This window comes from Sturnus vulgaris, chromosome Z (genome assembly GCF_052056855.1).
Source record: "Sturnus vulgaris isolate bStuVul1 chromosome Z, bStuVul1.hap1, whole genome shotgun sequence".
Taxonomy (NCBI): Eukaryota; Metazoa; Chordata; class Aves; order Passeriformes; family Sturnidae; genus Sturnus; species Sturnus vulgaris.
Window position 1 is genome coordinate 22,310,779 of NC_142283.1, and position 25,572 is coordinate 22,336,350.

At 37.2% G+C, this 25,572-nt stretch overlaps 1 protein-coding gene across 2 annotated transcripts in view; it reads left to right on the forward strand.

Annotated features, from left to right (window-relative positions):
* SNX24 (sorting nexin 24) overlaps positions 1 to 25,572 on the forward strand; it is an 88,215-nt gene that overhangs the window by 33,428 nt on the left and 29,215 nt on the right. For both annotated transcript variants that reach the window (XR_015799458.1, XM_014874387.2), the window contains exons 2-3: positions 11,566 to 11,649; positions 18,329 to 18,433. Coding sequence is in view for 1 of the 2 variants with exons in the window: in XM_014874387.2 (XP_014729873.1) it covers positions 11,566 to 11,649; positions 18,329 to 18,433 (189 nt within the window). In the remaining variant the exon portion in view is untranslated. The remainder of the gene's footprint in view (positions 1 to 11,565; positions 11,650 to 18,328; positions 18,434 to 25,572) is intronic.

The window sequence follows — 25,572 nt, forward strand, 5'->3', positions numbered from 1 at the left end:
ATTATAGCAGCTCCTGAATAGAAAAGTTCTGTAGGCCTGAAATTTATCCTAACTTTGTGGAGAAGCCATGAACTTTCAATCAGATCAGACCTGCTGTGAAAATAACAGAGCACCAGCAGTGACTATCCCATTGGAAAAGCTACATTATGAACATACTCAGTGCAAAATTTTGTTAGTAGTTAGGCAGTTTTCCAGAAGTTTCTGACTTGGCTAAATTTGCCTCCCAGATGTCTTCCTGGTCTTCTTGTCCACATCTTGGAGAAATTTGAGTGAAGCAGTTTGGGTTTTGTTTTGGATTGAGTTTTGGGGTTTTGATTGGTTTTTTGGCATGGATAATGTAAAATGTATTTTTCGTTAAGTATGTGTTTGGACTGTCTCAGCTGTAACTTTCTAAAAATATTTTCTGTCTGAATCACATACCTGATACAGAAAATCTAAGCCCAGAAATTAAAGATTGGCAAAACTATAAGTAACCGAGAACAGTCTTGTAATGGAAAATATTAGATTATTCTAATTGCTCCTGGCTCTGCCATTGAATTCTATAATGCGTTTTATTAAATTACTTCCATCTCAGGTCTTCTTCAAATGTTATTGATATTGTAAAAAGAAAAATAGCAGCATGAAACAGGAGGGTGAGGAATTAGTTGATGCAAGATGGATGACCCCCTTCATTACCCTTTTAGAATTCTTCCCATGAAAAACATGCAGGTGAAAGAAAAGTAGGGACAGAAGCTGTACAGAAAGATGAGTAGTTTCTTACTGAGGCAGTTGGAGATGACTTCTCAGTCACATTTAGGATAGGGTAGGTTGTATTTTTTTTTCCCTGTAAATAGAAAAGTGACACTTTCTCTAAATATATAGAAGAATCCACTTTTGCTGCAAAGAACTTAGAGTAAACTAGGCATTTGCATGCCTTCTGGAGGGGCACACTGCAGTTTCATAAGAATAAAGCTTTTGTAACAGAAAATATATTAGAAAAAGTTATTTATGGCAGCGTTTTGTGTGAATAAAAATAGAAATTTTCTGTTCAGTACAAAAAGTAAAAGCCAGAAAAATGGCAAGATTCAAAGATGTTTGGATAGGTGAGTGAAGTTTTCGCTAAGTACCTAATAAAGCAAGAAGAAAATTTGAACCCTTGGAATGAAGGAAGGACTGATATCTGTGACAGTATCATGTTGTACCTGTAAGACTTAGTGGTATCTGTAATCTTTTCTCTTTAGTATTTTTGCCCAACTGAGTTTAGGGTTTTAAGTCCATGTGTATTTAAATAGGTAACTTGGTTGGTATCTGCTGGTAATTAACATCAAGTTTTCTAGTAAAATAAATGAAGATTTCTTTCACACCCAAGAACCCAGTGACTCATTTCAGCTTAAACGAGTGTATGGATCTGTTTACTCATGATGCTGTTTTTAGGAAGATACTCGTTTTTGTTACTGAAGTGCTCAAGTCAAGTTAGTTCTTTGGTAGTCTGTGCTTGGCTGTGTCTTCTATTTTTGTCTTCATTGAGGAGGGGGAAGTTGTGGATTTTTAGACCTGTGAATACTACTGTTTGATGCTTTGAGTTAACATTTGAGGAGACTGCCACATTCAATTCAAGCCACAGCAGTTAAAAATAGCACAATTTTCATTCATCCACATACTATTGCTTTCTTTGCAGTATGCTTGCTTTTGTTTACACATTTCCTGCATCAGACTCAATTTATAACTTATTTAAAATCTCTCAGAAATATGCTGGATACATAAAACCTTATCTGGGTGAATATTTGTACAGGCATGTTATTAGTTGATATGTGCCTCACCGTCTTCTAAGTGATTGAGAGACCAGTTGCAAAATAATATAATATTCACTGAATCAGTTTGCATGTTTTTGAAATGATAAATACATGACTGTACAACCAGTGTTCTTGGATAGGTTATTCAATCTTGTATTGCAAAATTGCTAATAGGATACTTATTGGATATTGGTTTATATTAATATTTCTATTGGCGTTGAAGCTATAGAATCTGTTGACATGATTGTACTGGAAGTAGTTCCCATAAATAGTTTAGATGTTGCCTTTTCTCAGACATGGCTGTTTGAGTTAAAATCTGTGCTCCCTTAGCTCTTCCACTAATGTCAATATAGTTCTCTGCTTGAAGTGTCTTTGATTTACGTACTTGCTGTATTTTTTGTTGTAAGGAAAGCAAGTTAGAAAATATTTGTTTCTATTTCCTGTGTTATTTCTTTATGCTCAGGTAAAATCTAAACCCTGCTCTGAACTTTGTACTTGCCTGCTCCCTTTTGTGGTATGCCTTCACCTTGCTGACTGCAGTTCCCCAAGACATACCTGGGACAGATACAGGCTGGCCCTCTTGTCACTGAGCTTTGTCCAAACTTTGTGATGAGTTCTTCAGTGTGTGCTGCCCGTGCTGCTGCTACTGTTAATGCTGTCACCAGTCCCTGAGCCAGTTTAAATCTGGCTCTGGAATATTTGCATTCACTGTGTCCAGCAAGGCAACTATGTAATACTATTAGTCACAGTATGTAAATTCAGAAGCCTAAAAACTTAAATCTCAATTTGGGCGCAATATTTTATTATTTTTGAGCACTGTTTGGTGTAGCTGCTGTTGCATTTTCTTCAGTAGTTGTGCAGAGTTTGTCACTTCCATTCTCTTTACCGTCCTTGCACATGAAGAAGCATTTGATTTTCTGCAGCTGGATACATCGATAACCACATCCTGGTAACCAGTTTCAAGCCTTGTCTCAGTCATAGCAGGCTTAGTCCAGTAACAAAACTGTCTTATATCTATTCAAGCTTATTTCTTTGTCCCACTTTGAATTACCATTCCAAAGAGATTGACCTGGCAAGGAAAACCTTTGGTGAACAGAATGGCATTCTTTGATAAATTGATGCAGTGATTTGTCTTTCCAGGAATGAGTGCTGATGTTTGAAGCAGCGTTGTTAGTTGTGTGTAAGAGTAACGCAGGTGGCCAGCAATTGCAGAGATAATGAAGTTTCCATTTTGGAAGGCAGACTAATGCCAATTTAGTGGAAGTTTGGATGATTTAACTCAGTGAAAGGAAGTGCCTGAAGGTGTTACACAGATCCTGACTGCTCATCTTGTTATGAACAGAATAACATTTGAATCCTCCATTTTTAGGCTGAAGATATGGTAATCATTATATTTAGATATAATATATGAAGGATATTTGCTTAGTTGCACAGATGTTTAGAAAAACAAACTCCTTTGACTACTGCTCTTAAAAATTTATTTGGATGACCTACTTATATGGTAAAGAGTAGCAGAGACTTCTCAGATGGATTACTGCAGAGACCCTAATAAGAAATGATGCAAAGTGGATATCCATTATTTTTTCCCCTGATATTTAATCACCATGATGAATGTGGAGCTGATTTCAATAGCTTATGTATATGGTATCTTGACTAAATCCTGTTCTGTTTCATATTCGTGTTTTGTTAGTAATCAGCAGAGAAAAGACTAAATTCATGGACTATAATAGACATACCATGGAAAATGAGACCGTAGAAAGTCAGTTCCTTTGAAATGCTTATTATCCTGTTGCTTGTATATCTTTTTATGTGTTCTTTGGCACCATTTACATTTCTGTTTGTCAACAAAATATCTGTGCTTTGGAGGCATTAGGTCACCCAGGTGTTCTCCAGACAGCAAATTCAAGTGTAAACAGAATAACAGAGATTCAATGTTTCTAGAAAAAAACTTAGTGTTGTGTCTAACCTGTCGCAAAAAGGAGCTTCTTACTGCTAGTTGGCTGCAATATGAAGGCACTTTCATTGTGGTAAGGAATTGCATCCTGCCTTGGGAAGAGAGACGATTCATTACAGACTCTCCAGAGAAAATAGCAAAGGATTTTGTGACAAAATAGAAGATTCCTTATATTTTATCCAACTTAGATTTTATATATTTCTCGTAAATACACTTCTGGCATCAGTTATTTTTTGCAGTATTCAAGGATTTTATCCCAATTTACTATTTCTATTGGAAAGCTAATATTTTACATAAAAAGGCTCATAGTTTTTCTATTACTAGAGCATTTATGATAAGAGGCATTGAGATGATCCAGATGAGCAAATAGAGCAGATTAGGTTAATTTTCTTTTTCATCTGTATAACTATAGGCTTTAGCATGGGTTGTAAACTTTTTTCTTTTTCAGTAAACGATCAACACATTTTCCCTTAAGTTTGACTGTAAGGAAGTTAGCCAAATAGGTAACCACAGTGCAATGAGATTTTGAAAGAGTGTCTGTCATCTATGTAACAGTTGCCCTCTGCAGGGCCAATAAAGAAAAATATCAAAAACAAGTCAGATCTTGTAGCATCTTGGTTTGGTTACAAATTAGATTTCCATAGCCAGTGTATCATTGGCAAGGGAGAGGTTTTTTTAGTTTAGAAAGCCAAGTAAGTTATTTTTCAGGAAATGACAGAGAGGTTCCTATGGGATTTTATGAACCGTGTGTTTGGAAAAGATTGGTTTAAAGAGAGTTGAAAAAAATCAGAAAACTACTTACTCTTACATGTCAGCTACTCTTTCATTCAATAGTGACAGCACCGTAGAAGCCTCCCTCGAGCTTCCCATCTTATAAGAATTACAAAACTGCCTGACTGGGTTGCAGTATAAATTGTTTGACTATCTCTTCTTCCAAACCCTAAGAAATATGTCAGACCTCTAAAAGGCCATCTTCGGGAAGAATATCCCTGAATCCTGTGCATGTCTTTGGTACATTATTCCTACTAACACAGCCATTTAATAACTGGAGGAGCCTCATAAAGCAAAAGAGTGTAGGGAAAGTGTAAGGAAATAATCCTTAACAATTTTATATTGCTGGTGGGAATTACAAACTGCATGCTGGAAGGTTCTTGAAGAGACTGTAATCTGATATCAGGTATCAGTAAATAATGTAATAATAATGTAATCTGGTATAATAATAATGTCATCTGGTATCAGTAAAACTGATAACTGTTAAGGAAGAGAAAACTCTTTATGTAAACAAAAAGTTATATGTACTTACAAATTAGTAAGGAGGCATTTCAATTAGGAGTCACATGTATCAGAAAAAATGATTGTTCTTATGTACACATCTTTTTATTTAGTTATTCGTTTTAGCAATGAAAGCCCAAGTTAGATTGCAGTAACATGAGATTTAACAGAAGGAGTCAGTGAAACAACAGACTTGTTCTCTTACATCACGTAGAAAATCTATTTTTGTATGTTAAAAACAGTAAGGCTGTTTTCCCAGCACAGAATGCATCAGGTAACTGCTTCACACAGGATGGAGCTGTTGCAAATACTCCCTGGAAATCCTACAGTGAACATTTAACTTGTCTGTCATGGTTTTTCTCCCTCACCAACTCTGGACAAAGCAGTGTCATAATTGGATAATATCATGCTTTTGTTTCCATAGTCAATTACCTGTGTACTTTGTTCCTTGTGCTGTAACTTAATCTTGTACGTTGTACTTAGGACTAAGTCAAACAGTCTGATTTCATATAACAGAGATGAAAATGCTTGGGGTGAGGGAAGGGACTCTCTGAGTTTAACCCATATTTTGAGCTGACTTTAGGTGAGGTAAGCAAATCTTGTAACTGATAAGACAGAGGATCTGAGTCTCTTTGGGGCCCCTCAGTAGAAGTGAAATGTGTGTTGAGCAGAGCTGTACTGCTGGAGGGCAAGGCGCACGCACAAGGAGCACCTGCCCTAGGTGAGTAGAGAGGGGGAAGAAGCTGCAAGGACCCAAACATCTGCACCAGCTGAGTTGCCCCACTGCTGCTCTGGCTTTCTTCTGCTCTTATAGCCATCAGGAAAATGTTCAGCATGTGTGAGGATGATACCAGGAAGGGTGGATGACTCTTAGCTCTGTGCATGTTCATACTCCCTCCCAACACTCTCAATTCCTCAGGCGTTCTCTTCCTTTACTGCCTCTGGCAGACTCTTTCATCTCGTTTGAGGGCTAAAGCAAAACCACACGGAGCAAATCGGTTTCTTTGGGGCTATACTGCTTTTTTCTTTACTGTGCCGCAACTCATTTCCCCTGCAGCAGAAAGGGGGCCCTTTCCTTACAGGCAGACTGCAGGAGCTCTTGTAAGGGCTGCTTGTGTAGAAGAGCAATTTCTAAAGAGAGGAGTCAACAGATGTGTCTGTATCAACCCACCCAAGGAATAGAATGTCTTAAGTGTCAGCAACCTGAAAGGGTGGCGATAACCAAAGTAAACACTGGGTGCTAGACAAAGGAGAACTAGAACTGGGGGGAATATGGTTGGAGAGCAAAAGGGAGATTTCCTCATGTCTCTGTGACCCATGTCAGCCTCTATGCCCCTGAGCTGCCCTGTGCCTGCTGCAGAACTGAGTTTTGCTGCCCTGCTTTCCAAAAGATGAAGTCAGAATAAGTTAATGTGTTTTCGTTTGAGGAATAGTGAGATTCAGTTTTATCAAGGCTACTCTGAAGTTTGAGTTGGCTCTGAACACTGTCCTCGTCTCCGCCTCTGCTGTGAAGGGCATTCAGAAGTGTGAAGCATTGCCATGAGGCACTGACACTCCTAAGGTGCGGAACTGCTGTTGCAGCTACATTCAGCTCTGGTTACCATAATCACCCAAGTCCTCTTACTGATCGTGTAAAATATTGTTTTCCCCTGAAACAGTAGGATGGAACTAGGCTTAAAGTTATCACTTGATCTCTACTATTTTCTGCTGTCTTCTCGTTGTAGTTGTAGTACAACCAAGATAGAAAATGTGCCATTGTCTGAGCAATAATGAAACACTAAACACGTGGAAATCCTATTAGTGTTTCATGGACCATAGCTGTCATTTCATTTGCTCTGGAATTCCTTCCATATGGTCATGGCAAAGGTTTAAGGTTGAGTTTTCTTGACACTTTGAATGCATTAGCTGTTCCTCAGACAAAAGTCTGTCATGTATATTGAAGCATCTGAAGGGATGTATTTATTTCTGTAAGTAATATATTAAGTAGAATTAGGGTCAGTAAGCTTGGTCTTGAGAGATAAAAACATGACACTAGAATTTTGTGGAGTTTTTTTTCCTGGTGAATGTTAGACAAATGTATCTGGTTTTTGTAAATTTATCTTTTTCTGCTTCTGTTTTTTGTATCTCCTTATTCCAAATGACACTGCCCCAGATCTCTTTTTCAACTGTAATTTTTCAAAAGTATTGCAATTCACTTTTCTATATATAAGTATGCACAGTAAGTTAGGATTAATTTACCATTATAGTAAATATGTAGCCATATAAATATGTAAATATGTAGTATAATTTCCAGGAGTGAATGTGACAGTCATCTGTATAATTCTTATGTAATAAAAAACCAAGATGAGATGTTACTATACTTGTTAGTTATCATCCCTACTCATGGTCATGTTTGTCATTCTTGGCTGCATTTTTTTGTTAAATTGATCATTGTAGGATTTTTGAGACTGTTACTGGAGCTGCATATTTTTGCATCAGATTATCGGATAAAAGATATCCTTTTGTATCCAATGTACACGTGACATAGGTAAGAATGAAGGGGGGCAGTGTCCGTGTTATCCACAATTCATTGTACGCACTCTTGGGTACCATAGGCAGTTTCTTGTATATTTTATTAGTTCCTATTTTCTTCAATTTATGCTTTTTGTCTTCGAAATTCACAGTGATAAAGTACCATTTTTTATGCTCATATGTAACCCAGTTTAATTGCTATGTAGTACTGTCCAGTTTCTGCAATAAGAAGAGAAATATATGTGTTCTTCTTGAAAATATTGAAAAAGGATCATTCATTTAGATGTTTGGTAATGATCAGAAACAGATAAATTCAGGGAAATGGCAAAATTAGGCATAGTTGCTAACAATAAGAAAAGAAGAAAATGGTTCCTGGAATCTGAATATAATCCATATAATTGTAAGAAAGTGAAGAGGAAAAAAATTACGTGTAAATCTGTTTTATACTCAGACCTGAAAGTTTTTACTGTTTTATTAACAAAGACCTTAGGAATTCTTTTCTTAAAATTTTCATCACAAGTTTGGTGGTTATGAATTACAGTGGCAGATCTGCAATTCTGCTAGTTTAAAAGATCGGCATTATTCATACTGATATAATTTTCAGAGATTTTTGCCACATACATTATTTATGTGTTTTAAAGTCTGTTGGAAGAATGCTTTTAATGCATAATGATCTTCTAACTATGTGCAACACCGCTGATAACTGTTGTAGCACCAACCAAGAACAGTGTGATGTTTCTAGTTTCAAAGTACTCTTGGAGTTTTCTAATTGCTGTCTTCAAATCTATGGTCCCTTGTGTCCTAGTCAGGGTGAACTGCAAATCGTTCAGTGCAGTGTAATTTCTGGTATTTCAGTGACTATGGGAAAAGTATTTTGCTTGTCTAATTCAGAGATTAATTCTGGCAGTTTTCATTTAACTATCTGTCACTTACAAAAAGTTATATATTTTTTCAGAGTTATCTGTTCAACGAACATGAACATTTTTACTGGAAAAGTAATTTCCTAGCACTGTTGCATTTTTTCCCCCGTAGTTCTTCCGTCTTTATTTTGGCGTTTTCATCTATGTTCACCAGTTTCCTTGCATTGTTTTTCTGGCAGGGCCTGCAATTGCACAGTTAAATTTGTGCGAGATTTGCTTATAGCTATTTTGTATCTATGAAAAGATCCCATCTCTCTCTCCCAACTTAATGTATTTTTTTGTCTTTTGCACAAAGCCATGTCATTTTATGAAACAATGGCACAGAAACTAATTTATATGCTTTTAATTTGCTCTAGTGAATTCTGATCTGGTAAGTAGTGAGAGGCAAACCTGGAATTTATGCAATTTAAATAGTCATGGAATAATACAAGTTTATAAACACAATTGTGTTATTTCTTGCATTTCTGCTTTACACGTTACTTTGTAAAACTAATAGTTTAATAATTAGATTTAAATGAAGCTAAACCATTTCTGGGTTGTCCACTTACTTATCACAAATTACTTTATATTTCTGAAGTATAGGTGCCACAGTGAGTAGATAAGAAAAATAATTTGCACAGTTTTGTTTTCAAGCTATATTCAACTTCAAGCATAGCAGAGTTGTTGTTGATTTTGTAGATTTCAATTGTGGCCTAAAGCTGGATCTGAGGCCTCTAGATAGTGAGGGGCAAGTTAAAGCCTCTACACTGGTGCAAGGAATTGAGGGTATAAGGGTGGCAGTGTCTGTATTTTAAAATAACATTACTTTGCATGCAAAGCTTTGCTTTTCACTCACACCTTCTGCGAAAGTAACTGTCAAATATATTGTCCAATGTCATGATGTTAGCAAAAATTATGAAACTGTAGATAAAACAGGAGGAAGAATAAATGTAGCATAGTTCTTAGTGTTCTAAAACCATTTATGTTGTTACTTAACCCATGATGAGACACAGAACAAAATAGATATGTACTTTGAAAAGAAGGTCCACATAGGGATTTATATTTCATTTCACATAATCCAACTATTCTCCTTCATGAAAAGATGGATTTTTAGATTTCAGAGGGACAGATAGACACACCTATGAATAAAATCAAAATGGAACTGCGCATGCCAACCTGTGATTCACAAGAAAGTTAACTGCCAAGGGAGTGCTTATAGCTGAGGCAGGAGCCCCTCAGACTTCTCCAAATTGCTTGGCAAACCCTGTAGCCAACAGAAGTGCTAAACTTAAAGTGGTGAGTGGCTCTTAGTTAACTGAGGTTAAGCGGGTGTTATGAGTTCCTCATAATTCCTGGAGATTTAATATCAAGTAAGTACAAAACTGTTGCAACAGCTTAGCTAGAGACCCATAATCACTTTTCACTAAACTGCTTTCATATTTTGTTATTCATTCTTTCTAATAAGTTATCCCTAAAACTCCTTCGTTCCTGTGCAATCCAAAACAAATTGTTCCTTGCAGAACTATTTCTTTCATATAGTGTGTAGAATCTGAAATGTAAGTATTTTCCTCTCATTTAATTAGTATTTTAAGTCTTAACTAAAGAAAAACGTCTACATTAATTTTCCTTTGCATATGATTCTCTTTACATCTCTGAACTAATAAAATAAGTTGTAGGGGTGCCTTATAGTTTTTTTATGTGTAGAGGAAAAATGCTTAATAGCCACTGGCTGTTCTTCCGAAGGACTCCAAATAGATAGAGGGGGAGAAAAATCAATGCACCTAATTAAAGTCATCTGCTCGTACTGTTAGGACGCAAACATAGTCCTATTCAAAGATGTAGAATGTAGCACAGGTTAATACAGTGACTCAAATGAATTTTGGTAATGTAAATATTGATGTGAAATGACTGTGGTCCTGTCCATACTGCATTCAAGGTAAATGCAGGTAAAACAAAGGCAAAAGAATTTCAGTCTGGATTAAATAAAATGCTGTCTGTTTTTAATGTTGTTTGGCCAGCCAGTGAAAACCATAGCATTTTGACCTATTTGAAAGGCAGGTTCTAGTGGACAATAGACAGTGTTTATCCAGTATGGTATGTCAGTGTTTGCTCTGATCAGTGCTAGCTGGGCATGTTGTGACAGAAAACCCTTTTTTCTGCATTCAGGCATAAACACTGTTTGCGAATTTATTTCATTGAACATTTTACTTGGCTAAGTTTTGGGTCTTGATGTGATCATCTGTGCTGAACATTGTTTCTCATTGTCCTGAAAATAATTATTTCCAGCATTTTCTGGGCAAAACAGAAAACAAAGAACTCCTAGATAAAACAGGCACCTTTTCTGTATTACTTCTTTGCTGATTTTGTCTTCATTTAATAGACCATATTTTCTTGAGTACCTCAAAATATTTCTCGTCACTTGCCCTCAAAACTGACCTGCTGACCTGAGAATCAAGAAAATGTCATGTGAGTGACTACTAATTAGTGAATCCAGAGAGTTGCTTCTGCTGGCCTTTCAACCTTCAAGAGGCAGCAACAAAAGCTGTCACATGTATCATACAAAGAAAACAAGCATTTGCCATGTGTGCATTTTGTTTTGTTTTTTCCCAGAGCATACATAGCACAAGTTCAATTGAGACTAGAGATGAATTTATAGGTTAGGAGGAAATTAGCCTAAAATATAGTGCTTGCATTTATTTCTCTATTTCCATGCATAACTGAATGCATATATTATCCAGCTCTTACTGAACATGTGTGAATGTATTACTATGATTGTAAGAAGGGGGAAAGAATTAAACTGTTTCTTTTCTCACTGCTTTTTTTTCCTGTTCGTACCTTTCTTTTTTATTTTTTTGATAAGTTCAAAGTATGTTGCATCTTTCTGAAAGGAGATATTTTAATGCTTAGTTTTTAATGTAAAGCATATAGTCCATGCTTAAGCTGTTTTTTTAATATGCTTGCTGAACAAACGTGTTAACAGAAGATTCAGCTATATTTACCATTAATCACTGTTGTACTTCTGCAACTCATGAGGCACATTGGGTGTTTTGGGACTACTTAGAAGAATGACTGTGGTAAAACGTGCAGTCACAGCCATGTCACTGAACTGTTTAGTGCAAGTAACATTACTCTCTTTTTTATTATTTATAATTTTCAGGTCTTTAAAATAGAAGTGCTGATGAACGGAAGGAAGCATTTTGTGGAGAAGAGGTATAGTGAATTCCATGCACTTCATAAAAAGGTACTGATCTTTTTCTTTATAATGTGTAGCTTTGTTTTGCCTCAGTGATGTTTTCCTCTCTCTTGCAGTTGTTACTATACATGGTTTATCTTAAATACATCCTGTGATTCATGCCTCTGGAAATTAATTCCTAACTAACTCAGTTTCTTCTCTGTTTTGTAGAAGGGAGTAATGATTTCTCACGTTACTAAGTCTCCTTTTCTTTTTGATTATTGTTTACTCGCTGTATGGCTAAAATGATGTCTATATTTTTTTGTCTTCTTGTAAAGTCATGTTCCAACCACAAATAAATAGAATGGGTCTTTTTCCCAGTTAGGCAAATAATTTGTTAGTTCTATAAATTTTATTGCTAACCTGCCATATGTAAAGATGAGGAAACAACTTTTGTACGTAAGGAAAATAGACATGAAAATGACTGAGTAAACAATCTTAATTAATGTAATATAAAATATCTGCTAAGCTTGTCTACTGAATCATCTTAGTAACATATAGAAGGGAACTTGGTACTTTCAAGGCTGGTTATCCATTAATACTTCTTTAAATTGCTTTGACCATTGTTAAAGAAAAAGTATGATTTTTTTCTCTCCAAGCTGAACTGAATACTGCTGTGCAGGCAAGCTCTACTTTCTTTTTCTGCTTTATGGAGGCCGAGTATTATGAAGGAGAATTCTGGCGGATCATTGCAGCCCGCTACCAGAAGTGGGGCTGTAATGAAGAGCTTCAGTTCTAGGATCTGGATCAACTAAACGTCTCTTGGTTTGTAGGTCTGAGTGGCAGTGGAGAGTGGGCGCAGTCAGCTACTTTGACTGATGCTGCTTGCCTTCATTATGGAAAAGTTCCTTCTGCAAACAACGAGACCAGCATGGATATTTATAGCTCCTGTCAGTGCAATGTCAGAGGAGTTTATTTCCACCAGGATGTTTCCACCAAGTAGTCCTGAATTAGCTCAGGAAAGAAGCATTAACCTGGTGCTACAGAGGATGATTTTGCCAGGCTCATAAGGTATATAGGCTTAGGCAGACTTGTCTGAGCAAAAAGCAACTACTGACATATCAAAAGTCCAAAGACAAGAACCATTTGCTTTACTGTACCATAATTAAGTTGTGCTAGGTCTTCTTGCCTCAGTAATGGTATCATCTGGCACTTGTTAATACTCCTTTCCTTGTTTATTGTTTTAATACAGATATGTCTCAGATATTGTCATCCTTGTGTTCATATTAAATATGAAACTAAATAAGCAACAGGGTCAGAAACAGTAAAATAACTCGCTTATGCACCACTAAGCCTTGCAATATATAAGTGCTTTGTTTTCCAGATGAGAACAATTCTGCAGTTGAAGGTAAAGCAGATGAATAGAGTTTATACAATGAAATAGGCTAGGAAACATTAAGAGGGAAAAATCAGGAATTATATCCTTTAAATGTGCCCTATCCAAATAGGCAGTCTCCTATTGTTAGAATAGTACAGTATAGTACAGGATTAGAATTAGAGATATAATTTAATATTTTCAGTTGGAAAAGATGTACAACAATTATATAGTCCAACTGCCTAAGCAATGCAGGGATTACCAGAAATTACAGCATTATATTAAGGGCATTGTTCAAATGTCGCTGACAGGCTTGGGACATCCACCACCTCTTGAGGAAGCCTGTTTTAGTGTTTGATCACCCTCTTGGTAAAGAAATGTTTCCTGATACTCACTCTGAACCTCTCCTGGCACATCTATGAGCCATTTCTACATGTCCTGTCACTTGATCCCAGAGGAAAATCCCAGAAATGCTCAACACCTCGCTCCACTTGCCCTCCTCAGGAAGCAATGGATCACCCTTCTTACTTTTCTCCACACTAGGCAAACTCAGTGTCCTCAGCCACTGGGCATCTATCTGCTGAGCACCTACAGTTGGGTCCTTTGCAATCAGAGGAGAAGAAAAGCCAACACCAAGACTGGATCTGGAAGAGGGAAACAAAAGCCTGTGGATGTGGGCAGAAGCCTTTCCCAGTCTGCTCACCATCTGGGCAGCTGCCCCACGTGTGGCTGTCCCTTCATACTTTGTACTTCCCCTTCTTGGGCTCCTGCTGTGGCATGGTGTGACTTTGGTATGATGTAGAGAGCAGCACCCGCACTGAATTGTGACTCCAGGCAAGAGGAGAGGTTTGGGCACCACCATAGCAAGGCTGCACCAGGCAGTGCAGGCTGGTAGGAGAGCAGAGCCCAGGGACATGGAGCAGAAGGTACAGAGAAGAAGAGGCCTGAGGTGATGGGCAGTGGGTCAGAGGCTGCCTCTTGAGACCCCTGGCTGGAAACACCTGTCCTAGAACCAGCTGCGAAGATGCAGGCATGGAGCTGGGCAGTACTTGCCTCTAGAGGAACAATGAAATAGTACCTGGCACAAGGTAGAAGCACCCATCAGCATTAACATTGCATCCTACCTAGCAAAAAGCGAAAAAGGGTGAGGATAGAATCTATACTGTTAATAACACTGAGACTTTTCCTGTAGATTTGTGCATTTGTTTTATTTTGATAGTTGGGGCTGGGAGCTTTTGAGGGCTGGCACATGCCACAGTTGATGGCCTAGTCCTGCTTTAGCCATGTTCCAAGGCACCTTCCAACATCACTGATGTAGTGCTGGACTCTTGTTTGCTGGAGGGGTCTTGGGGGTCTCTTTCCCTTCTCTTCAGGAGTTTCTGTGACCCTTCAGGGGAGCATTTACTGCACCATCTGGAAGTGGCAGCCCTGGGCACAGCCTTACCTGACTCAGCCTGAGGCTTTTCTTGCTCTGTAGAATGGCAATGGTAGCCGAGGAGTGGCTGCCAGGATCCCTCACGAGCAGCAGTGGAGGAGGTGGCCTTTCTGCAGCTGCATTGGACCGTGCCATGTGCACGCTGCTGCATGAATGTCACTGTGCAGTTTTGGAGGGACACTCCCAGCATCCAGCCCAGCAGCTCTGCATCCATCCTGGGTTTGGTTGAGATGGTTGTGATGGTTTCTTCCACCATGGCTCATCCAAAACTGTTGCCAGATACCTCCATCTCCTGATGGATCCAGGGTTGCAGTGTCTGGAGGAGCATTGGATGGTTCTGAAAGCAGTTCAGCATTCCTTTTTGAAGCCCGCCTTTGAGGTGCTCCAGGATGATGGAAGTCCCGGGCAGCTGGATGTCCCAGAGCCACTGCCACCTGGTGGATGACTCATATTATAGTGGGTGTGATGACATGCTCCAAGCAGCCATCATCCAGCTGCATGGATTGCAAGACTGACAGTATCCTCCTCTTGCAGAGGGGCTACTCGAGCTTGTTCTCAGCCCATCGCAGGATGGATGGGTAGCAGAACGGGGAGAGGGTCCACATCACATAGTTTGCCTTCTCCCAGCTGTCCAGACAGATGGGACAACAGGTCTAACTTCACTAATTTCTGGAGCTGCACAATCTGGAGCTGCTCCACATAGAAGTCATGGATGACTGCAGTTTCACTCTCAGATTTGTCTTCTTGAGCACCACTTTTACTGCAATAACTCCTTTTGCTGAGATTTCTGAGAACACCAAAAAAACCCGTAAATGATGCCTCCTTTCTCTCTCTGCAGAAATAGCAGCAAAATAAACAAACTTGAAAATCAAATATTGTAACCAGGCACTTTGCACCACTTTTCAATTTGTTTCATTTTCTCATTCACTTGCTGTCTGTTTATATTACTCTGAAAATGGATAGAGACTTTTTCTTATTTGTTGCCTGCACAGATGCAAAATATATAGCATATTTTGGCAAAAGTATGCCTTTTTAATAAGTCTTAATTTTCAAAGTTGTAAAATTTTGGTTAGTATTGTTGAACAGCTCATGCTCTGAACCTGTCTTAGTGTTTTCAGCGTTACAGAAATCCTAGGGAAAGCATTTGCATCAGTTTGCTATCAGCATGCCAATATGGTATGTATCTTTTGTTCTTCGCTTCCCCTTTAATTTAAAATGTACATTTCATTCTAAATTGCTGTGAGTACATGGCAGTTGGAAAGGTTTCTTTAGACTTGCTGCATATTCAAGGTGCCCTTAGTGTTGGAGATGCCTATAGTGCATAGGAGAAACAAAGCTTCTGTAGAGAGCACCTGTGGTAGAAAATGGACGTAGAGGCTGATGGGGAGATTGTGCCTTTCGCTGGAGCACAGCATGCTTCACTAGCCTTGTGTGGAGGAAGGAGGACTCTGTTGCTCGTAGAAGACATTATTCATTCATCAGAATACCAATTTTGATTAATTATATTTTTTAAACAAAGTTGTTTCCAAAAACATGTCTGGATTTCCCTCTGTCTTAGTTTCAGCCTTTCATAGATTCCAGTTGTGTAAAAGAGTAAAGCCCCACTTCCTGTGCAATCTGGCTGTAGTGGAAAAGGTTTAAAATATTTTCAAGACTTCCATGTTACACCAGAAGTACAAATTATTCTTTTGACAGAAACCACCCACAGAAGCTGGCTTTTATGAAGTAGTTTCCGTAGACCATTATGCTTTGCCCTGATTATGAACAACAAACCTTGCCTATCAGGCTATGCACTGTTCACATCACAGTATTATGTTATAAGTCTGAACAAAAGTGCTATTGTACTCACATGGAAAGTTTTCTTAGCAAGTATTAAATTATTTCTAGGTGTATAACATAGTTAAAAATACAATCATTTGCTCATATTTATACCCAAATATCTTTTTAAACTTCTTTATACATTATTAAATATTGGTAGTCCTTTTTAAGCACAATAATGCTAGAAGGTCACAGTGTTAAAACTACTGCAGTGAAATTTGCAAAAATCTGAAGTTTAAAACATCTTGTTTTGCAAGTTGTCTATAATTTTAGAATAACTAGTGTATACTCTAAATCATATTGTCTTTTCACAATTGGACAAATAACAACTCTACTTGATAATGTAAGCTATCTTTAAATCTTTCAGAAAATAGAGACTACAGTATGTCAATAGGCTTTAGGTCATTGTTACAGACAGGAAGGTACTATGGGCAATAATAGTTCTCAGATAAATATGTTTTGTGTTGGGACAAGTCTGAAGCAATACAGCTAATGCATATGTGGATTTGCTTAATATTCTTTCACCTTGTTATAATTATTTGTAGCAATATATATTACTGTATTATTGTAAGCATAAGAAAGTAGACTTTTAATATATCTTTTGTATATCTGTATAATGTTGGCTTTATGCTTATAACCAGTATCTATGCCAGCACTTTAAGTAGTTGGGTTTTCAGTGTTTTATATGTAACACGGCCACAGAGCACAAAAGGATTGTTAATCATCAGCTGGGTTACCAGCTACAGAGTATTTATCTTGTAAGCAGCTAGGTCTTGGTGGATGCTTATATAGTTTCAGATTTGTCTGCACTCATCTGGAGTGTTCTCCTCATTTGTTGCTCACCTGCGGTGCTGTCACAGTTTGCACCTGCAGTGACTGTAATTTCTTCAACATTCGCAATCAATTTAGAAGGAAAAGTAGGGGTTTGTATTCTGTTTTTAAGATCAGTCAGTGAACATAGCTGGGTTTGGATTTTTGTTTTGGTGTGTTGTTTTTCTCACTTCACATTTAATTGCAATTTAGCACTGTTTAGAAATAAGGAAGTTGCAAAATCTTTCCAGAGCAATTGAGTTTTCCCGGCTGCAGCTTCCATACTTGATTGCAGAGACGTTGATATGTTGCCACTGCTTTTTCCTATAGTGACATCTCAGCAAGCTTGAAGATGAAATGTAAATTCTCAGTCTCCCATGGGTATGCATGTCAAAGTCAATTTTGAGTTTCTTTCCTTGCATTCTTTGCTTCAGATTTACTCAGAGGCAATATCCAACAGAAAGAATGCCACCTTTTATTAAAATGCAAGAGTCTATTTCAGTTACTATTTTTGCTCTGTAGTTTTGAGGAAAACATTAATATTTTTTGATTTTAAAAAAATATGTTGATCCAGCAAGAGGATTTTTAGTGTTGTCAGGTTGCATCTTTGTGTCTATCTATATACAATCATATGCATGCATATGTATAAAAATATATACGAGATCTATGTAGATAGATACATGTATAAGATTTCCTGTGGGAATCTTTAGAGGAATAATTATGGAGCTCTATTTGAAATATAATCTGTGACAATCTTGCTATTTCTCTGTGTAAGATATTAAACACAGACAGTCGATCTTTGGTACACTTTGAGAGCATGGATATTTCGCTCTCTTGATTGCCAACTCTCTGGAGAAATAGTTAGCACTCCATTTCCCCCATACTTTTCACACCTGTTCATAATTGTCTTAATCTGGAGTTAGAAACCATCACAGTGTGCTCATTGCACTTAGCAAGGTAATTTCTGGTTATGTCATGGTGATGTTGTGAGGTATTGTCCCAGGTAGACCAATGGGAAACTCCAATTTCAAGTATTTCATGTAGTGGTTGCCATTTTATGTTCAGGCTATTAGTCACAAAATATTGTTCGTTTACTGTCCAGGGGTGGATGTGAAGATTTTAAACACACTCTGTAGGTACGACATCTGCTATTATTTCAGGGAGATGATTCTGAGTAATTTCATTTCCATGCTGTTGTCTTTAATGCATAGATTTTTTACATCACTTACATAAACTTGTTTATTTTAAAGAGACATTATTTTACTTTGTTTCCATCTATGTTTTTTTTTTCTTAATTTTTTTTCTTGCAGCTCAAGAAGTTCATAAGAACACCAGAGATCCCTTCAAAGCACGTGAGAAACTGGGTCCCCAAGGTCCTGGAGCAGCGACGACAAGGCTTGGAGTTGTACTTGCAGGTGTGTCCCCTTGAAGCCTGCTGAAAGTAAAAGCAGCATCTGTTTCCAGAGCATTAGAAAGCATAAAGTGTGGAGTTTTACTGATAGGCAATTTTAGAGGTCGGAAGTGATCTGGATACTTACCAGCAGCAGTGATTTATGTTCACTTAGCGGGACTACTAGCTAGAAAACCAGACTGTTTTGCATTTTTTTCCTGATTTTTCCAAAGGCTGATCATTGACTTTGGTGAACCTTCAAGTTCCTCAGCCTAAAATGGGGAAAATAATGTTATTCTTTACAAAGTTGTTCTGACTATACCAATCAAAGGTGTTGCAGAAAAACTATAAGGAGGCTTTATTTAGCTCACCTTTGTTTAGACAGACTAGAGAAGCATCAGCTTATCCAATTCATATCACTCTGCTATACATGCCTGTATATTATCTGCTCCTCTAGCTGAAATAGGCACCTGTCATCTCATATTAATCTCAGTTGGTTTGGACATGTGCATTTTAAGCCTTAGGTTCTACTAGATGGGTCATGATTATGATAAAGACAATAAAAGGAGTCTTCAGGAATGATGCAGTTGTATAGAAATCTAAATATATCAGGAATAAATCCCATGCATTTTTAATAAATGGTATTTTTATTGTCGCCATGATTGCTTTAAAAAATGCCCCATAGTGTAGGTTCACAGCTGTTTCTCTGGTGGCAAAGCCAGATGAAGGTGTTAGTCTAAACATGTTCTCAGTTCACTGTACTTACAGATGCACTAATGCAAGTGCTGTTTTACTGAAGGGGATCGTAGAAATAATGCGTCAAAACATAATTGTTTTCGGAGGAAGGCAAGAATGACAATCTTATATTTTAACTCCCATCAGCCACTTGCAGTGAGTTTTTGTTTTTTCTGATTTCCATACAACTTTCTTTTGGACATAATTACTACCAAGGCACATACACCAATTTGTCTTAAGCAGTTGATTTCGTTAAAAAGATAGGTAATTTGGTTATCACTTTTTAATTGCTGATAAACTGTAAAAGAACACCTCCCCCTACTGGAAGAGTTAGTCAACTCTTGTTCTTTTGCAGTCTTGCACATTTAATTAACTCTTCCTCTATTCTATTGCTGTTGACTGTCATACGAACATGTGATGTTTTAGGTTGGAAGGAACTGCTGGCCATCATCTGTTTAAAACATGACAGGCCTCTAAGTTATATCCTTACTGATGTGCATACTAATTTAAACAAAAAGAAAAGTCATTAATACTTTTGTCAAAGTAACTAACTTTGGTTTCTGCTAATAAAGAGCAAACTTAATCACCAGTGTAATTTTAACTTTTAAGACAATTAGAGCCTGGTTCTAGACAATGAAAAGTTCACAGTAAGGCACTTCAGTTATGAGATTTTTTTTAATAGTGTCAAGCATTTACCAAAGCACAGTGTAGAAATATACTACAATTTCAGAAGACATGATCATTTTTATTTAACACCGTGTATGTAAAATATTGCAAACACGTTTTCAGGTGTTGCAGCTGACAGTTAATCTGTAGGAGCTATTTGGCTACTACTGTCACTAGTCAGTGGTGGTGCTTGTAGCCAGACGTTTGTGCAGCAGATAAAATGTTAGGAAACCATGCCAGTCATTAATTGTTTTGTATAAAACAAGCCAGAACCGTATGCAAATACTGAACTATTACATAAATTTTAATAGAACTATTACAGAGAATTTGTTTTAGCATGCCATGCAGATGGCTGTCAAATACAGACCTGTACCTGACATGGTCTAATCATGTTGGGTTGTTAACATATTTTTAATTAAGTAGTTGTCTATAATTAAATGCAGATAAAAATATTGAAATGAAATGAGAGTAGTAGAATCAATCTCTACTAAGTAATAAAGAAAGCAAGATGATCTCCTGTTTAAGACAGGAGGTGCTGCAGTTGTCAGGGCCTTGTTACTTCCTTGTGACCTTTTCATGATGAAACCGCCCTTTTAAATCCTTTCAGCACAGGTTGTTTGTTTCTTGGAGTGGATGGACAGGAGCTCAGAAAAACTTCATTATATCTTTCTGAAGAGTAGCAAAATTACAAATAAATGAAGTATTATTAAATTGCGAGCAACAGATTAATTTTTTTTATGTATCAGTAGCCATTGCCAGCTAATTGTCATAAGACTGCTTATTTTACTTCTACTTTTGAAAGGTTGGGTCGGGACTTTTTTCTTGTTATAATAGACCAATTTAAATGGAATTTTGAAAGAATGATTTATTTTACACTATTTTTAAATAAGACTTTCATATTTTACAAGTTTGACTGGAATGTGCAACTTGTTTTTTATACTGTGAAACAATTGACTAGAAGGAGTAATATGCTTAGTAATTCAACTGCATGTATAATAATATTTACAGAGCCCTTGTGAATACTGAGAACAATCAACTGACTGACAAGAGGAAAGAAGGATTATGTTTAATTTATTAATGAGGAAACAGATGCAAAGATAAGTGAATGACAGATTGTGGCCCCAAACATTCAAGCAAATTAGTATGAAGAAGTAAGTTATTGCTCTCTGCTTATCATGGTAAATGTCTCTGTGCATGATCTAAACTACAGCACAAAGGACTTAAGCTGAGCTGATTTAGTCTTGGCTAAATAAGAAAATCACAGGATCACAGAATCACAGAATAAACTGAATTGGAAGGGACCCACAGGGATCATTGAGTCCAACTCCTGTCCCTGCGCAGGACACCCCAAGAGTCACACCATGTGCCCAAGAGCATTGACCAAACACTTCTTGAGCTCTGTCAGGCTTGGTGCTGTGACCACTTCCCTGAGGAGCCCGTTCCAGTGCCCAACCACCCTCTGGGAGAAGAACTTTTCCTGATATCAAACCTAAACCTCCCCTAACACCACTTCAGGCCGTTCCCTCATGTCCTGTCACTGCTTACCACAGAGAAGAGATCAGTGCCTGCCCCTCCTCTTCCCCTCATGAGGATGTTGAAAATGAGGTCTCCCCTTTGTCTCCTTTAAATCTCCAAACGCCTGTTACTGCCAGTAGAAGAGCACTAAACCAGCTTTTATTACCTTGTGGTGGCCATCAACTAGGTAACTTTTTACTTACTTACTTGTATATCTGAGCTTGTAGCTTGCAATAGAGCAGAGATGAGAATCCAGGTGGTTTTGATTTTAAATTTGTAAAATAAATCACTGGCTTACACTATTGCTGACAAAAATCTCCCTTGATAGTAGTTTTAGTCTGCAGTAAGGTTTGAACTTAATATTTATTTACAGTTAAAAATATCTTCTCTTGATGAGCTTCATGAGGAGCTTGGTGTTGAAGAAAGGTAGAAGATAAGGATTTTAAGCAGCTGGTTGTATAAAGCGCCTATAATTTGAGAACAGCTGCCAAGAGGATCTGCCCTGAAAGTCTGTGACTCGTCATAAATAGTGAGTGTAGATAAATGTATTTGCTTAAAAGGACCAGAAGGTGAATGTAAGTGTGGAAGATGATGGAGCAGGCTGATAACCAGCATTGTAACTTCTGGATGATATTTGTTTTGTTTGGGTTTTCTTTCATCCACTGTCCAGTTTTGGAGTGACTGTTATCACAAAGCCATACAGAAATATAATTTGGTTGGTATGTGTATTTAAATTGAAAACTCCCTCTTCCACAGTTTTTACTGTGTCTGAGTTCAAGAAGTCATTTTGTAGATGGACCAAGTGAACAGGTAGTTGGGGCCTTATTTTCAAGTTGAAGGGTGGCACTGGAGGGATCTTACCTAACTGGCTATCAGAACAGCTGCAGCTTTGGATCAGATCAGTATTTGTTACAAATTCATTTGATGTGATATACTATTGGAGGAGCGGCTTTTACAGAGCTTATTTCCTATGAATTGATAATGGGGAAGAATTTGATCTAGCCAACTGCTCATTTGGAGTTAGGTCATATCCTTGTCCCAGTAAGCTGACACTGGATGTTATTGCCATCCAGTCTGTCTGCCCCAGGGACTTGCCCTTTGACAGGTCTGCCTTTTAAAGTTCAATGGAATAGATATTTTCTAACCCCTTGGGCTGAAGAAATCTCATCATTTGCTGATATCATCAGTCCAACAAGATAACAAGCATTGTTAACAGAATTCACTGTGAAGTGGTACCCACTTCAGCATAAGACTTGGTAGCTACTGCTAGAGCTCACTGAAATAATTTGCTTATAGGGAGAGATTTTGAAGGAGGCCCATATTTTTTATTAGTTTCAGGGTACTAACTAATTTCATGTGGGCTGAGTGACCTGAAGAAATTCTTCTTGTGACTAGCAAGGCTCTAATATAAAACAGAGAGTTGTAGACCTTCTGAAGTGTTCTGTATATATGCAGGGTCTCTATATACATACGTCTCTAACCAGAGTTAATATGTAGAGCTAATATTTCTCTCTTGGCTGAGGTCAAGAAAACATACTTGCCTTTTATTTATTCTTGAACTTTTTACAAAGAGAACAGTCCTGATTCCTGGAGATAAGATTGGTTAAAGTGCTCCTTGGCTGTGAGACATGAAGACTTGATGAACTTCAACATTCCAGCAGTTTCAGGAATCCAAATCTTAAAAATGAATTATGGCACTTATGAAACTGGACTAGAGATTTGTTTTCCATTTAAGGAAATAATCTGGAGATCTGAGAAGCACTTTGACCTATATTTCAGTATTCTTCAGAATGCAATTCTTTTTAAAAATATTTTAACTACCAGTCCTTCCTGAAAAACATAAGTAAAGCCATATCTGTTATGATTTTACTCTTAAGAAATTAAAATCCAATCCTATACTCCTCAGCTGTCTTAGTTTCCAGCAGGGTGGAGTTAGGAAAACAGTGGATGTAATAATGTAATGAAGAATGTGTAGTTGCTTTATGAGTAAGCTCATCAGAAATATAAAGAAGGAAAGCACACATTATTATATTGCAATTTTTTACTCTTTTGGGGGGAACAGTTCAACCGCAACTGCAAAAAATGAGCTATTTCTGTAGTTAGACTACAGAGGAAAAACTGTCAATACAGAAAATTTGGGTCAAGATGTAATTTCTTCATGGGCCACTATGATTTTCTTTATTTATTTCCTTAACCATAGATACAAAATTATTTGTGGTAAAATTTAAATAAGTAAATGACCTTTCCTGACTGGACAGTGGGTATGAACAAAATTTTTGTACTATTTTCTTTTAAGGTGATCTAATTTTGTGATGTTACTTCATAAAAGTTTAGATTCAGTTTTAAAATGCTGAAAGGTTATTTTTGTTGATTTGAAAACTGTTGCAGAGCATTTCAGACCTAATACAGCGTTTCATAATCAGGTGGGGATAAGAATTGTGCTTTCCTCGAGCTTCAGTCGTTGCCCCTTTACACTATCATTCTGAGGGCTCTATTTATGTGATTTTCTCAGGGTTTTTTATCAAATTGTGAAGAAAAAGAGTTTTCCATCACCTAGTGGAGAGTTCCATTAGTTCTTTGCTGCTTAACTGATTCCATTTCTGTTGACCTTTTGCTGTTCTAACAAGAAGGAATGCAAAGTCAGCCATTTATAACTTTGTCCATTTTCAAGAAGACTGGAGAGATCTCTGCTCTAAGATCATGCATCTAGGCTCCTGATGACAGTGTCCAAGTACTCCTCGTGGTGTGTTTTCTAGAACTTTGCCTTTCAATAGCCAAATATGCCTGTTCTGTAACTACAGCTGAAATACTGCTTCAGAGCTCTATTGCCTGGGGTAGGATCAGAAAAGAAAATAAATTTATTTGGGGAGAAGAAATCCTTGGTGATGTATATGGTTTTTCATTCTTTTCTCTTCTCTTTGTAAAGTAGAGGTAAAAATAGTCCCACGGTAGTACATAAAAGTTATCTGAGCTCTCTTAAGCAGAACAAAAACTAGGACTTTATATAAAGACAGGAAGATCTTGATTGTGGCTTAAGCTGATATGGATCTCTAGGATCAGATGTAATCTGTAAGTGCTTTCTAAGTGGAACAGTTTTTGATGTTACATATGTAATGTCTGTGGAGGTGAACTGGTGCTGTTGAAGATGTTTAGAATTATTGAGATCTCTGTGTGTGATATGTGCACTTCTGTGAGACATTTTATTTTCCTTTGCCCAATAAAGATGAATCAAGTTGCTTACTATTTAATATGGAAATGCAATGCAAAATGATCTTAGAACTATTCAATGATCATTCAAGTGTTTAAATTTTATTTCTGTGCAGTTCACATTCATCACATTTATCCGTTCTATGTCCATTCATTAGAATTTTTCTTCCTTTATATTGTCAAAAATTCATTCTGTATCAAGCATTTAATTGTTCCCATATACCTGTGTACTTTCACTAAAGGGTGTTGTGAACACAAAATTTTGACTTAGTTCAGTTGGAAGATTGGAAAGGTGTATGAAAGGACAACTTATATCAAGCATAGAACGTCCCCTAATAGGAAATAACTTTTGAAGCTGATTTTGTTTGGAAGAAAAATGTCTTATATGGTAGTCTTTCACATGTATACTCTTTCTTGGTATCCATTTCTAGCAATTTTGGGATATAGGATACAGAACTAAATGGATCTTTGGTCTGAACCAATGACCTTTCTTATATAATAATTAAAATAATTAGAGACATACTTGTGTTTCAGCTTGTTATTAGATTTGTTTAAACATTAACGTGTTTTCAAGAACTGAGACCTGTATGTATCATTAACACTATTTAAAAAGAAAAACGAGTTAATTGTGTGGTTGAGAAGATATATTTGAATCATTGAGATATATCTATAGAGATAGATAGATAGATAGATAGATAGATAGATAGATAGATAGATAGATAGATAGATAGATGGATGGATGGATGAAGAGGTATGCGGGCGATGTGATTGTGCAAAGCCACTTGTAAAGGCTAATGCTTTTTCAGGGCAAATGCTTTACACATGGGAGGTAATTGATTGTATACTTAAAAGCTGAATACAGAGTTTGAAATTTTAAGCTGTAGAAGTTTTGTGCAAAATGTGGGCTTATTTTTTTTCTTTTCCACCTTATTCTGTGTGTGCCTGACCTGTGGGTTTTTTTCCCCACTAGGCTTCTATTTAACCATTTTGCATGTCTGAGAGCAGGAGCTGGATAGAAATCACTTTGACTTCCTTGTATCA